The following is a 14,206-nucleotide window of genomic DNA, read 5'->3' on the forward strand; positions in this document are numbered from 1 at the left end:
ACACAACACCCAGCCATCACGAGGCAGAGAAAATCCGTGACCCCGCCGGGATCGAACCCGGGAACCCGGGCGTGGGAAGCGAGAACGCTACCGCACGACCACGAGATGCGGGCACACAGACAATAATTGGGTTGTCAGAGGTAAAATTTATATCAGCTCCTCAACCAGAGAAAAGGTTACCCATCTGCCCACTAGGTGGGGTGTAGAACCACTCACCTGTCGCACTTGCCTTATTTCACATACGTGATGTAGCTCAGGTTTTATCCCCAGTTATTCTAGCTTATCACGCTTGCAGCACTGGAGGGGTCGGCTGCTCCGTGGTACGTACTACCTGGGTGGTATTCCACCCGACCTTGTTAATGCCCTTCCAGTCTGACTTGCGGGCAGAGGGTTAATGCTTGCTGAGTCCGTAGAATTCGATAAGCCACACATACCTCCTGGGTCGTACCTAATGCAAGTCACCACAGAGAGCTCAGCTGTGCTGTCCGAGTTTGGGTTTGAAAAACTCTGGTTTTCAGAGCTGCGAACTCAAGAGAGGCGGCATAAGAAGGTCCTTCGCAGAGCTGTTGCCAGCTTTTAACTGCGTAGCGATAATGGCTGCAGGCAACAGTAGCCTTCTTCAGAGCTCTGACAAAATGAAGCTGTTGCCATAGGGAGGTTTACAAAATCTCATTACGTTATTGCGTGATGTACATCCGTGAAGCTGCTACGCCAAGGCCGCTGCAACTGTCAGGGACCAACTTACGTCGATTCAACAACGTGAGTGCTGTCACGCCTCCATAACCCTACACTCTGTGCATGCTTCGACGACAACCGGCTCGCCGTTGGAACGTTGTGTGTCACAGGGAACGGGAATTTTGGCTTAACCAGTTGTATTGAGAGAACGGCACAAACCTCTACGGAAGCCGCTCTCAGTGTTTACTACACGCCACTGGGGTTGATGGCTAGTGAGGCGGAAGTCGTTAGCATCGAACTTCTTCAGCACCTGCTTCACTCCGTTGTATAAAACTCACCCAGTCCTGTGGGCTTTATCTTCAAGGGCATTTATTTCCCTGGCGTCTTGTCGGCCTTAAATGGCTGATGACTATGGCAAACAAAAATCCTCAAATGAGTGTCACAGAGCAAAATCGAGCTGTAGTTCCTCCTTTAAATCGTCGCACTAACGACCAAATAACAGATATCGAAATAGGTGACCTAGGGATAGAAAAATAACTGAAATCTCTCAACAGAGGAAAGGCCTCTGAAACTTGTGGACTACCAGTTCGCGAAATACGTTGTGCCTCTTCTAGCAATAATACACAATAGGTCTCTGGAGGAGCTAAGCGTTCTTAATGATTCTAAAAAAGCGCCAGTCATTCCTATTTTCAGGAAGGGTCTTTGAACAAAAGCGCAGAACTATAGGCCTCTGCCTTTGGCGTCTGTATGTTGTAGAATTTTGGAACATGTTTTTTGCTGGTAGACCGAAAATCTCTTCCGTAGGAATCAAGATGGGTTTCAAAAACGGCGATCGTGTGAAACCTAGCTCGGTCTGTTCAGCCACAAGCCCAGAAAGCAGTAGGTGCACAGGCAGATGCCGTGTTCTTTAACTTATGGAAGGCGTTCGGTGCAGTTTCGGAATAATAAACAAAATACGAGACCACAGAATATCATACCAACTGTGTGACTGGACTGAAGAATTTCTAGCAAACAGAATACAGCATGTCATTCCCAACGGAGATGTAAAAGTAAGTTCAGGGGTACACCAACGCAATATATTATTCGACCATTACTTTTCATCGTACATGGAAATGACCAAGCGGATAACGTCAGAGTCCCCTTAAGGCTCTTTCGGGTGACGCTGTTGTAAACAGAGAATTCGCCACGTTGGAGGATAGTAGAGAAATGCAGAAAAATCTGCAGAGGATTGACGCCTGGTGCAGGGAGCGTCAGTTGACCTCTATCATAAATAAATGTAATATACGGCGTGCGTACAAACAGAAAGACCCGTTATTGTATGATTACACGATTGCAGACCCCTGCGTACTTACAGACAGAAAGACCTGTTACTGTATCATTACACGATTACACAATTGCAAAACAACCACAGGAGCTAGTAACTTCCATAAAGAATATAGGACAATGCATGAGGGACAATCTGAAGTGGAACGACCACATATAACTAATCGTGGGTAATGTAGATGCAGGCGGACTCATTGTAAGAACCCTCAGGAAACGTACTCAGTTAACAAAGGCGGTAGTTTACAGATCACTCGTTTGACCAGTACTTCCAACCGCTCGTCTGTCTGGAATCTGTATCAAATAGGATTCGTAAAGTAAGTAGATAATATGTAAATAAGAGTAGAACGTATCGTTACAGGCTGATTTAGCAAGCGTGAAACCGTCACAGCGACCCTAAGATACCTCTGGTTGCAGAGTCTCCAACACAGATGTTCTGCATCACAGAATGGTTTACTACTAAATGTTCAGAGAGCATACGTTGCTGGAAAGAGTCAACGAATATACTGCTTCCTCCTGCGTCTATCTCAGGAAAATATCACGAATATAAAATCGTCGTTCCTCCTGCGAACCATTGGCAACTGGAATATTGCTACTGTCTCTTTCTATCTCACTTTCAGACTGCTGTCTTTTCCTTCAGCCATCATTGTCTCCTCCCACACATGTCCTTGGGGATGTTTTGTTCAGGGTTTTGACCGCGAGACTAGAAAATTTCAACAAGTAGGTGTGGGGGGATCGAGATAAAAGATAATATTTTTCGTTTGCAGTCTTTCTCGGCATATTCCACTGATGAATTCTTCTCGGGTTGTCAGCCGAGTGGTGGCGTCGTCTTGTCGCAACGTTTCTGGCGAAGGTGATGGGTACAAACTCATTGAAACATTTCCATCCATATCTCTTTCTCGTTTACTACCAATATCTCTCTCTGACGATTGCGAACTCCTCTCTCTTTCTTCCATCGTCACTGTCTCTGTGCTACTCACTTTCGGCACAATAAAGCGTGAATATTTTCACACGCTAAAGCTTTTGGTGAGGGAGACTAAATGAGGGTTGAGGCAGGTTATTCGCCACTTTCCTGTCAGTTTTTTAAACAGGAGCACGTTCGCCGTGTTTCAGCTCCAACAGGAGTATTTCTCAGGTGGTCTCCTTTTATCACTGTGTACAACATCGTGTGCTGCTTATATACAACGAATTCTATTTGTATACTGGGAACATTCACGTCCTTTCACATACTCTGAGGTGACAAAAGTCATGGGATAGCTGTATGCACACACACAGATGACAGTAGTATCGCCTACACAAGGTATGGAAAGGCAGTGCATTGGAAGAACTGTCATTTGTACTCAGGTGATTCAAGTGAAAATATTTCCGACGTGATTATGGCCACACAACGAAGATTAACAACTTTGAATGCGGGACTGGAGTTGGAGCTAGAGGCATGGGACAGGCCATTTTGGAAACCGTTAGTGAATTCAGTATTCCGAGATCCACAGTGTCAAGAGTGTGGCGTGAATAAAAAATTTCAGGCATTCCCTTTCACCACGGGCATCGCAGCGACCGACGGACTTCACCTAACGACCGAGAATGGCAGCGTTTGCATAGATCTGTCAGTGTTAACAGACAATCAACACTGCGTGAAATAACTGCAGAAATCAATGCGGGACCAACGAGGAATATATCCGTTAGGAAAGTGAGGCGAAATTTGCCCTTAATAGGCTATGGCAGCAGACGTCCGACGCGAGTGCCTTTGCTAACAACGCTACATCAACCGCAGCGCTTCTCCAGGCCTCGTGACCGTATCAGCTGGATCCTACAAGACTGGAAACCCGTGGCCTGGTCAGATGAGTCCCGATTTCATTTGGTAAGAGCTGATGGTGGGGTTAGACACAGCAGCAGACCCAACGAAACCACGGACCAGGTTGTCAACAAGGCACTGCGCAAGTTGGTGGTGGCTTCGTAATGGCATGGCCTGTATTTACATGGAGACCATTTACAGCCATTCGTGGACTTCATGTTCCCAAGCAACAATGGAATTTTTATGGGTGACAATGCGCTATTTCACCGAACCATAGTCGTTCGAAATTGTTCTGATGAACGTTCTGGACAGTTCGAGCGAATGATTTAGCCACCCACATCGCCGACATGAATCCCATCGAACATTTATGACGCATAATCGAGTGGTCGGTCCGTACACAAAATCCTGCACTGGCAGTACATTCGCAATTACGGACAGCTATAGATGCAGCACGACTGCAGGGAACTTCCGACGACTTGTTGAATCCATGCCATGTCGAGTCGCTGCATTGCGCCGGACAAAAGGAAGTCCCACACGATATTAGGAGGTACCCCATGACTTTCGTCAGCTCAGTGTATACAAACAAGAAATAAGTCCGCACAATGTAAGATAAACACAAAATAGTCTTCCACCCAATTCAAATTCACTTTACACTACTACGACCCCCCCCCCCCCCCATGTAAAGAGGGGCGGTTATGAATCAGTATGGTGCGAGCTAATGGTGGAGGCGATGAGGGAGCGTACGAAGTTACAGAGAAAGGCAGCAGCGAAGGTAACAAGTTCTTTATTGAAGCATGTGCGCTGCGTAATGGTACGTCGGGTCAGTGCCATCAGTGGGCTGCTTCCTGCTGAATTCTGCTAGACTGACTGCTTGCGAGCCCCGCAATGCAGTGCGCCAGCGGCCACGTTACATAGCCGGCAGCGCCATTTGCGCGCCAGCGGTGCGTACTCAGCGATGCCGCATCTGCTACGGCCCCGGGAGGCGCCTCGGCTGCGTCACGGCAGGGGATGCTCCGCAATGATGCGCCCGTCCTGCAGCGGCGGCAGACATCGGATGTGCGCTGTGAGCGACCTGTTGCCCCTGGGCAGGAGTCAGCCAAGCTGCTGGAGCAGACGTGGGACGTGCACCGAGTCTGGGAGAGCTATCGCCCTGCCGTGGCCTCGAACCACTGACTGTTATCGGCAGCTCCACGTGGCTACCTCATCTGGCACTGCTGTGTCATCCTGTCAGAGCTGCAAGACTGATACTAATTGCGTTACAAAATGTCCAGTACTTATAGTGTACACCACTGTGCTTGCTGTCCGTAAGTCACTGCCATCACATATCCCAAAACACCACTACCACTGCTACTGTGAGAATGCGCCTTTTCCCTCGCTGCACAAGTTGTGCAGTACCACTGAGTTCACTGCCTCGCAACATTGCAACAGACTTGTTGATTTGCAGCGGCGATATCTTGCACTCGCCCACTCGCAGCGCTGCTGCAACATACTTTTCAATGTCGCGTGGCTCAGAGCACTATGGGACTCAACTGCTGTGGTCATTAGTCCCTAGAACTTAGAACTATTTAAACCTAACTAACCTAAGGACATCACACACATCCATGCCCGATGCAGGATTCGAACCTGCGACCGTAGCAGTCGCACGGTTCCAGACTGCGCGCCTAGAACCGCGAGACCACCGTGGCCGGCGTCGTGTTATTGTGCCCCTGTATAGGGTGCAATGGGTAAAGTGCAGATGTTTCTACTGGTGACTGAGGGTGATGTGCTGAACATTACATCAGTATTTACTTCATCTGCATACTAATAATCATAGAGATTAGAAGTAGTATGCGTTTAGGTTAGTTAGTTCCTCTAAGCCAAGAGCAAGATATTAATGCTTATTTTCCTTGAGCAGAAAACCATGTGCTGAAGTGTGGATACATGGACGCGGTTAGTCTATACTGAAATACAGGCGTAGTACACTTATTCGTGGAGTTGCGACCATGCAGAAAACATGAGGTAGTAAATGATGTGACGTGTGTATGGGAAGACTTTTCAACGTAGAGAAGAAACAGCCAGCGCACTGCTGTTTGTACATACTAAGATACCACATAGAAAAACATCTGCACTTATAGCCGTTACACCCCATGTGGTCGGTACAGTAAACTATTTTACATACATATGCATAAAAGTTTTAGGATACACCTAGAGCATGCCAACAAATTCCGATTCGATTTCCAGATACAAATAATTTTGTACGACAAAATTATTTTTTGTGAGACATTTACACTACCAGATGGTACCATCGAATAATTTCCGGCTCGTTACAGCCTGTGTAGGCGTGAAGTGCCCATCGTACAGAGACAGTGTGTCATAAAGAGTTACTTGTGAAAAAATGGCGACTACAAATACAGTCTGGTGAGCTCAGAACACTTGTTATGACCCCAGAATCATTGCCATATGTTCACTACATCAGTTAAAACTACGTTTAGGCCTCAGACTGAATATTTAGTTCATCTTTTACTTGAGTAAGTATGGCTACTTCGAATCTCTGCATCTCGGTAGTGGATGCTGATATCGGAAAAAGTTGAATGGTTCCTCGAATGAACTTCTGAAATGTGGTTGAGTGTTGTAACGGCCGGCACTTCCAGCTATAGGGTTGCTGTCGCGAGGTCGGGTTGAAGGGAGAGTGTGGGGGCGACATGTAAACACAGAAGAGTACTAGGGTAGTAAGTATGGATGAAATGACTGGGTGGCTGTCGATGTCACGTTTACAGGAAGTGCAGGAACTCCGATATGTATGCGCCATGTAAAGTTGGTGTAATATATAAAACAGTAAAATAGTACTCGAGAGTGTATTTGGCGTGTACTGTGTGCTTGCAGGCTCGGACCAGTTAAGGTGCCTCTGCACGACTCCTCACTGCCGGCAGAATGGGCGCAACTTCTGCCTGACGAGCAACAAGTGCTACACGCAGTTTCTCTACAAGGGCGATGGTTCAGACCCCGTCAGCTGGGGATGCATCACGTGAGTACCTTGCCTCTGGCGGTCGCTGCAGATCATGTTGATGACAACAGATGACAGATGCAAGTAGACCAGTGAACCACTGTAATTTTTGAATATGGATATAAAGTGTCTGCCATGGTGTTTGGTGTGTGTATGCGTGTGTGATGTGTGGATGTGTGTGTTTCTTACGGCACACAGAGCTGGCTCTCTGGTTGAATGTATCACGTTACATTAAATGTTATGACAGAACAGATAAAATACATCAACATGTTCATCTAACCCTCCCATTTCACGATTGGAAAATGGGAGGTATATATCCTCCTCTCCTGCACTGGCATGCAAGAATGCTGTCCATGAAATTCACTATGATTACACCACGAGTTTCCGCATCCATTTCGCTGACAACTCGTCGAATTTCCTCATTTATGCCAAAGATGTTTCCGAGTTTAATGACATACACCATTGACTTAAGATGACAACCAAGAAAACAGTCACAAGGCGGTAATTCACATACCTTCGTGGCCATTGACGATCAGCATTGCGCAAAATGAGGCGATCCGGGAATTGCCCATGGAACAACTGAATTGTTTCGCGAGAAGTATGGCAGGTTGCACCTTTCTGCTGAAACCACAACACTTCAATGTCCATTTCGTTAAAATTGCAGTGAACACATGGTGTGTCGCGGGACAATCACTCTGTTTTTAAAACAATTGAAAAGCAACGATCGCTTCAATCGTTTATTAGATGACCGGTTTCAGCACTCTGGAGATGCCATCATCAGATCTGTGAAGGTATAACATAACATATTTGAGGGAGGGCTTACATGAGTTAACTACACTCCTGGAAATGGAAAAAAGAACACATTGACACCGGTGTGTCAGACCCACCATACTTGCTCCGGACACTGCGAGAGGGCTGTACAAGCAATGATCACACGCACGGCACAGCGGGCACACCAGGAACCGCGCTGTTGGCCGTCGAATGGCGCTAGCTGCGCAGCATTTGTGCACCGCCGCCGTCAGTGTCAGCCAGTTTGCCGTGGCATACGGAGCTCCATCGCAGTCTTTAACACTGGTAGCAAGCCGCAACAGCGTGGACGTGAACCGTATGTGCAGTTGACGGACTTTGAGCGAGGGTGTATAGTGGGCATGCGGGACGCCGGGTGGACGTACTGCCGAATTGCTCAACACGTGGGGCGTGAGGTCTCCACAGTACATCGATTTTGTCGCCAGTGGTCGGCGAAAGGTGCACGTGCCCGTCGACCTGGGACCGGACCGCAGCGACGCACGGATGCACGCCAAGACCGTAGGATCCTACGCAGTGCCGTAGGGGACCGCACCGCCACTTCCCAGCAAATTAGGGACACTGTTGCTCCTGGGGTATCGGCGAGGACCATTCGCAACCGTCTCCATGAAGCTGGGCTACGGTCCCGCACACCGTTAGGCCGTCTTCCGCTCACGCCCCAACATCGTACAGCCCGCCTCCAGTGGTGTCGCGATAGGCGTGAATGGAGGGACGAATGGAGACGTGTCGTCTTCAGCGATGAGAGTCGCTTCTGCCTTGATGCCAATGATGGTCGTATGCGTGTTTGGCGCCGTGCAGGTGAGCGTCACAATCAGGACTGCATACGACCGAGGCACACAGGGCCAACACCAGGAATCATGGTGTGGGGAGCGATCTCCTACACTGGCCGTATACCTCTGGTGATCGTCGAGGGGACACTGAATAGTGCACGGTACATCCAAACCGTCATCGAACCCATCGTTCTACCATTCCTAGACCGGAGAGGGAACTTGCTGTTCCAACAGGACAATGCACGTCCGAATGTATCCCGTGCCACCCAACGTGCTCTAGAAGGTGTAAGTCAACTACCCTGGCCAGCAAGATCTCCGGATCTGTCTCCCATTGAGCATGTTTGGGACTGGATGAAGCGTCGTCTCACGCGGTCTGTACGTCCAGCACGAACGCTGTTCCAACTGAGGCGCCAGGTGGAAATGGCATGGCAAGCCGTTCCACAGGACTACATCCAGCATCTCTACGATCGTCTCCATGTGAGAATAGCAGCCTGCATTGCTGCGAAATGTGGATATACACTGTACTAGTGCCGACATTGTGCATGCTCTGTTGCCTGTGTCTATGTGCCTGTGGTTCTGTCAGTGTGATCATGTGATGTATCTGACCCCAGGAATGTGTAAATAAAGTTTCCCCTTCCTGGGACAATGAATTCACGGTGTTCTTATTTCAATTTCCAGGAGTGTATATACATTACAATTATTACAGAACCACATACCTGAAACGTGGATTAACATTTATAAAACCATATAATATACTACATTGAATATACTACCACTGCTCGCCTAACACAGGTCGACATCATCACTGCCCTATTCCACGCAGGCGTACCTGCTGTGATTCTAGCGGTTCACAACCAGCCATCAGATAGCGCTCTCCAAGCAGCGCATACACAGTCCCACGGTATAACCACTCATTACTACTAAAACACAACTTTACTATAACTGCTTGTCACATACCCATGAAAAGCCCACATTTGCGTATACAATTCCTGTACATACTACAATCACTATAAAGTACGTCAATTACAAAGTAAAAGCATCTGGGGCATAGACATTAGCCATTAGCGCCTTACAAAAATACATATTATAATTTACCTTCATTCATATAAGGACGTCAGGAATATGCACACAGAAAGCTGTTCATAACAGGACTTAGGTACAATGTGACGAGCGAGAAAAACCTGTATGCTGGGCTTTACCTGTCTAGGCACTATGGTCTTAGGCATTGTAAGCGCTAAAAAAGAACATATTCACTTGCTATAAAGTCTCTCACCATCTATACTTTCGTTATGAGCAAGGTACGAATCAACTACGAAAACTTGCATAGGCACATGCAATTAAGGAATGCCAATGAGAAGAAAACCTAATGGCACAAGAACAGGAGGGAAGTGACATGCAGACCAAGATGCACTGTGACTCCAAGTGCGCTCCCATCGGCATGGCACTCGTTTCGCCCATGGGCCTTACCGAATGGGGCATAATGATAAAATGCATTACCATAATACCAAAACCACAAGCGTTCTAGCTTCATACACGAATATATCTGTAAAATATAAAAGTAGTTCTAAAGGTGGCTTTCCGAGCATAATAGATACACAGCACGCATCACAATGTGTGAATAGACCCTGTGCGACCTATTGACACATTGTGATACGTGCTATGTATCTATTATGCTCGCAAAGCCACCTTTAGAATACTGCTAATGTTATTTATATGTTTTAGGAGGGCCTACATTGGTAAAATAAAGTAAGGCATGAAGTGTAGTTGGCCAGCTTCGCCAGTAAAACTTTGTCGATGATTACCATTGCCCGCCAAGCGTGTCTTCGTTACGTTCTTATTTTATTTATTTTTATACAACAATGAAACATCCAAACTAAATTCAGCTTCATTCCCCACCCAAAAATGTAATGAAAAAACAATACAACAGACCCCTATGTTTAGCAACTGGAATACATTTTCATCTTATAAGGGGTGTTACTTACATAGATGCAAATTAACAACTTTTGTACAAAAATATACCATTGGAAACCAGAGAAGCTTCACTCTTCCAACAGAATTACGGCAAGGCCAGATATTTTGATACGATGCTCATGTGTACCATAGATACTCTTCCAGTGTTGTGGTTCTAACTTCCTACAAACATTGCAAATTCTTGTAGAGGGTGCAGTGCATTAAATTACCAGTGAATCACATGACCTTAGTTTTAGAAGCAGGAAACAGATGCCAGTCCTACTGAATAAGTTTATAACACTCGAGCTGCAAGTGCACGCCAAAAGTTAAAGTAGTGAAGTTCACTTGAATGAAACAGCAAACGGTCGCCAGCCTAATTAGGCACAGTAATTTGAAACATTAAGTTTAAAGAAAAATGAAACTGAGTTGCTTAGGTGACTTTCTTTAATACTCCTATTAAATCGTGCAGTGCATACACACGACTACCGGATGAACTGAGTAGTGCGTAGCAGTATTTACTATTTCTTCAAATCAGCAATCATGGGAAGTTAAATGATATTTCCCTTATAGCAATAATAGTTACTATCTCAATCATTAACAATTCAGCACTGAGATGTTACTCGAGAAAAAGGGTTCAAATGGCTCTGAGCACTATGGGACTTAACATCTGAGGTCATCAGTCCCCTGGAACTTAGAACTACTTAAACCTAACTAACCTAATCCACGCCCGAGGCAGGATTCGAACCTGCTACCGTAGCGTTCACGCGGTTTCAGACTGAAGCGAATAGAACCGCTCAGCCACAGCGGCCGGCTGTTACTCAAGACAGGACGAGACTAAAATTGGGCGGGACAAGAGCCCTGGTTACCTAACATACAATCGCCAAAAATGAAGTTTTTTTTTGTCATCAGTCTACTGACTGGTTTGATGCGGCCCGCCACGAATTACTTTCCTGTGCTAACCTCTTCATCTCAGAGTAGCACTTGCAACCTACGTCCTCAATTATTTGCTTGACGTATTCCAATCTCTGTCTTCCTCTACAGTTTTTGCCTTCTACATCTCCCTCTAGTACCATGGAAGTCATTCCCTCATGTCTTAGCAGATGTCCTATCATCCTGTCCCTTCTCCTTATCAGTCTTTTCCACATATTCCTTTCCTCTCCGATTCTACGTAGAAACTCCTCATTCCTTACCTTATCAGTCCAACTAATTTTCAACATTCGTCTATAGCACCACATCTCAAATGCTTAGATTCTCTTCTGTTCCGGTTTTCCCACAGTCCATGTTTCACTACCATACAATGCTGTACTCCAGACGTACATCCTCAGAAATTTCTTCCTCAAATTAAGGCCGGTATTTGATATTAGTAGACTTCTCTTGGCCAAAAATGCCTTTTTGCCATAGCGAGTCTGCTTTTGATGTCCTCCTTGCTCCGTCCGTCATTGGTTATTTTACTGCCTAGGTAGCAAAATTCCTTAACTTCATTGACTTCGTTACCATCAATCCTGATGTTAAGTTTCTCGCTGTTCTCATTTCTACTACTTCTCATTACCTTCGTCTTTCTCCGATTTACTCTCAAACCATACTGTGTACTCATTAGACTGTTCATTCCGTACAGCAGATCATTTAATTTTTCTTCACTTTCACTCAGGATAGCAATGTCATCAGCGAACCGTATCATTGACATCCTTTCACCTTGTATTTTAATTCCACTCCTGAACGTTTCTTTTATTTCCATCATTGCTTACACGATGTACAGATTGAAGAGTAGGGGCGAAAGGTTACAGCCTTGTCTTACTCCCTTCTTAATACGAGCACTTCGTTCTTGATCGACCACTCTTATTATTCCCTCTTGGTTGTTGCACATATTGTATATGACCCATCTCTCCCTATAGCTTACCCCTACTTTTTTTCAGAATCTCGAACAGCTTGCACCATTTTATATTGTCGAACGCTTTTTCCAGGTCGACAAATCCTATGAACGTGTCTTGATTTTTCTTTAGCCTTGCTTCCATTATTAGCCGTAACGTCAGAATTGCCTCTCTCGTGCTTTTACTTTTCCTAAAGCCAAACTGATCGTCACCTAGCGCATTCTCAATTTTCTTTTCCATTCTTCTGTATATCATTCTTGTAAGCAGCTTCGATGCATGAACTGTTAAGCTAATTGTGCGATAATTCTCGCACTTGTCAGCTCTTGCCGTCTTCGGAATTGTGTGGATGATGCTTTTCCGAAAGTCAGATGGTATGTCGCCAGACTCATATATTCTACACACCAACGTGAACAGTCGTTTCGTTGCCACTTCCCCTAATGATTTTAGAAATTCTGATAGAATGTTATCTATCCCTTCTGACTTATTTGACCGTAAGTCCTCCAAAGCTCTTTTAAATTCCGATTCTAACACTGGATCCCCTATCTCTTCTAAATCGACTCTTGTTTCTTCTTCTATCACATCAGACAAATATTCACCCTCATAGAGGCTTTCAATGTATTCTTTCCACCTATCTGCTCTCTCCTCTGCATTTAACAGTGGAATTCCCGTTGCACTCTTAATGTTACCACCGTTGCTTTTAATGTCGCCAAAGGTTGTTTTGACTTTCCTATATGCTGAGTCTGTCCTTGCGACAATCATATCTTTTTCGCTGTCTTCACATTTTTGCTGCAGCCATTTCGTCTTAGCTTCCCTGCACTTCCTATTTATTTCATTCCTCAGCGACTTGTATTTCTGTATTCCTGACTTTCCCGGAACATGTTTGTACTTTTTCCTTTCATCAATCAACTGAAGTATTTCCTCTGTTACCCATGGTTTCTTCGCAGCTACCTTCTTTCTACCTATGTTTTCCTTCCCAAGTTCTGTGATTGCCGTTTTTGGAGATGTCCATTCCTCTTCAACTGTGTTGCCTACTGCACTATTCCTTATTGCTGTATCTATAGCGTTAGAGAACTACAAACGTATCTCGTCATTCCTTAGAACTTCCGTATCCCACTTCTTAGCGTATTGATTCTTCCTGACTAATGTCTTGAACTTCAGCCTACTCTTCATCACTACTATATTGTGATCTGAGTCTATATCTGCTCCTGGGTACGCCTTATAATCCAGTATCTGATTTCGGACTCTCTGTCTGACCATGATGTAATCTAATTGAAATCTTCCCGTAGCTCCTGGCCTTTCCAAGTATACCTCCTCCTCTTGTGATTCTTGAACAGGGTATTCGCTATTACTAGCTGAAACTTGTTACAGAACTCAATTAGTCTTTCTCCATTCCTTGTCCCAAGCCCATATTCTCCTGTAACCTTTTCTTCTACTCCTTCCCCTACAACTGCATTCCAGTCGCCCATGACTATTAGATTTTCGTCCCCCTTTACATACTGCATTACCCTTTCAATATCCTCATACACTTTCTCTATCTGTTCATCTTCAGCTTGCGACGTCGGCATGAATACCTGAACTATCGTTGTCGGTGTTTGTCTGCTGTCGATTCTGATTAGAACAGCCCGGTCACTGAACTGTTCACAGTGACAGACCCTCTGCCCTACCTTCCTATTCATAACGAATCCTACACCTGTTATACCATTTTCTGCTGCTGTTGATATTACCCGATACTCATCTGACCAGAAATCCTTGTCTTCCTTCCACTTCACTTTACTGACCCCTACTATATCCATATTGAGCTTTTGCATTTCCCTTTTCAGATTTTCTAGTTTCCCTACCACGTTCAAGCTTCTGACATTCCACGCCCCGACTCGTAGAACATTATCCTTTCGTTGATTATTCAATCTTTTTTTCATGGTAACCTCCCCCTTGGCAGTCCCCTCCCGGAGATCCGAATGGGGGACTATTCCGGAATCTTTTGCCAGTGGAGAGATCATCATGACACTTCTTCAACTACAGGCCACATGTCCTGTGGATACACAAT

At 45.6% G+C, this 14,206-nt stretch overlaps 1 protein-coding gene across 1 annotated transcript in view; it reads left to right on the forward strand.

The window, feature by feature from the left end:
• Positions 1–14,206, forward strand: part of LOC126355470 (uncharacterized) — a 449,786-nt gene that overhangs the window by 298,627 nt on the left and 136,953 nt on the right. Inside the window, exon 3 of the mRNA XM_050005788.1 lies at positions 6,650–6,791. Within this exon, the coding sequence (XP_049861745.1) occupies positions 6,650–6,791 (142 nt within the window). The remainder of the gene's footprint in view (positions 1–6,649; positions 6,792–14,206) is intronic.

This window comes from Schistocerca gregaria, chromosome 3 (assembly GCF_023897955.1).
Source record: "Schistocerca gregaria isolate iqSchGreg1 chromosome 3, iqSchGreg1.2, whole genome shotgun sequence".
Lineage (NCBI taxonomy): Eukaryota > Metazoa > Arthropoda > Insecta > Orthoptera > Acrididae > Schistocerca > Schistocerca gregaria.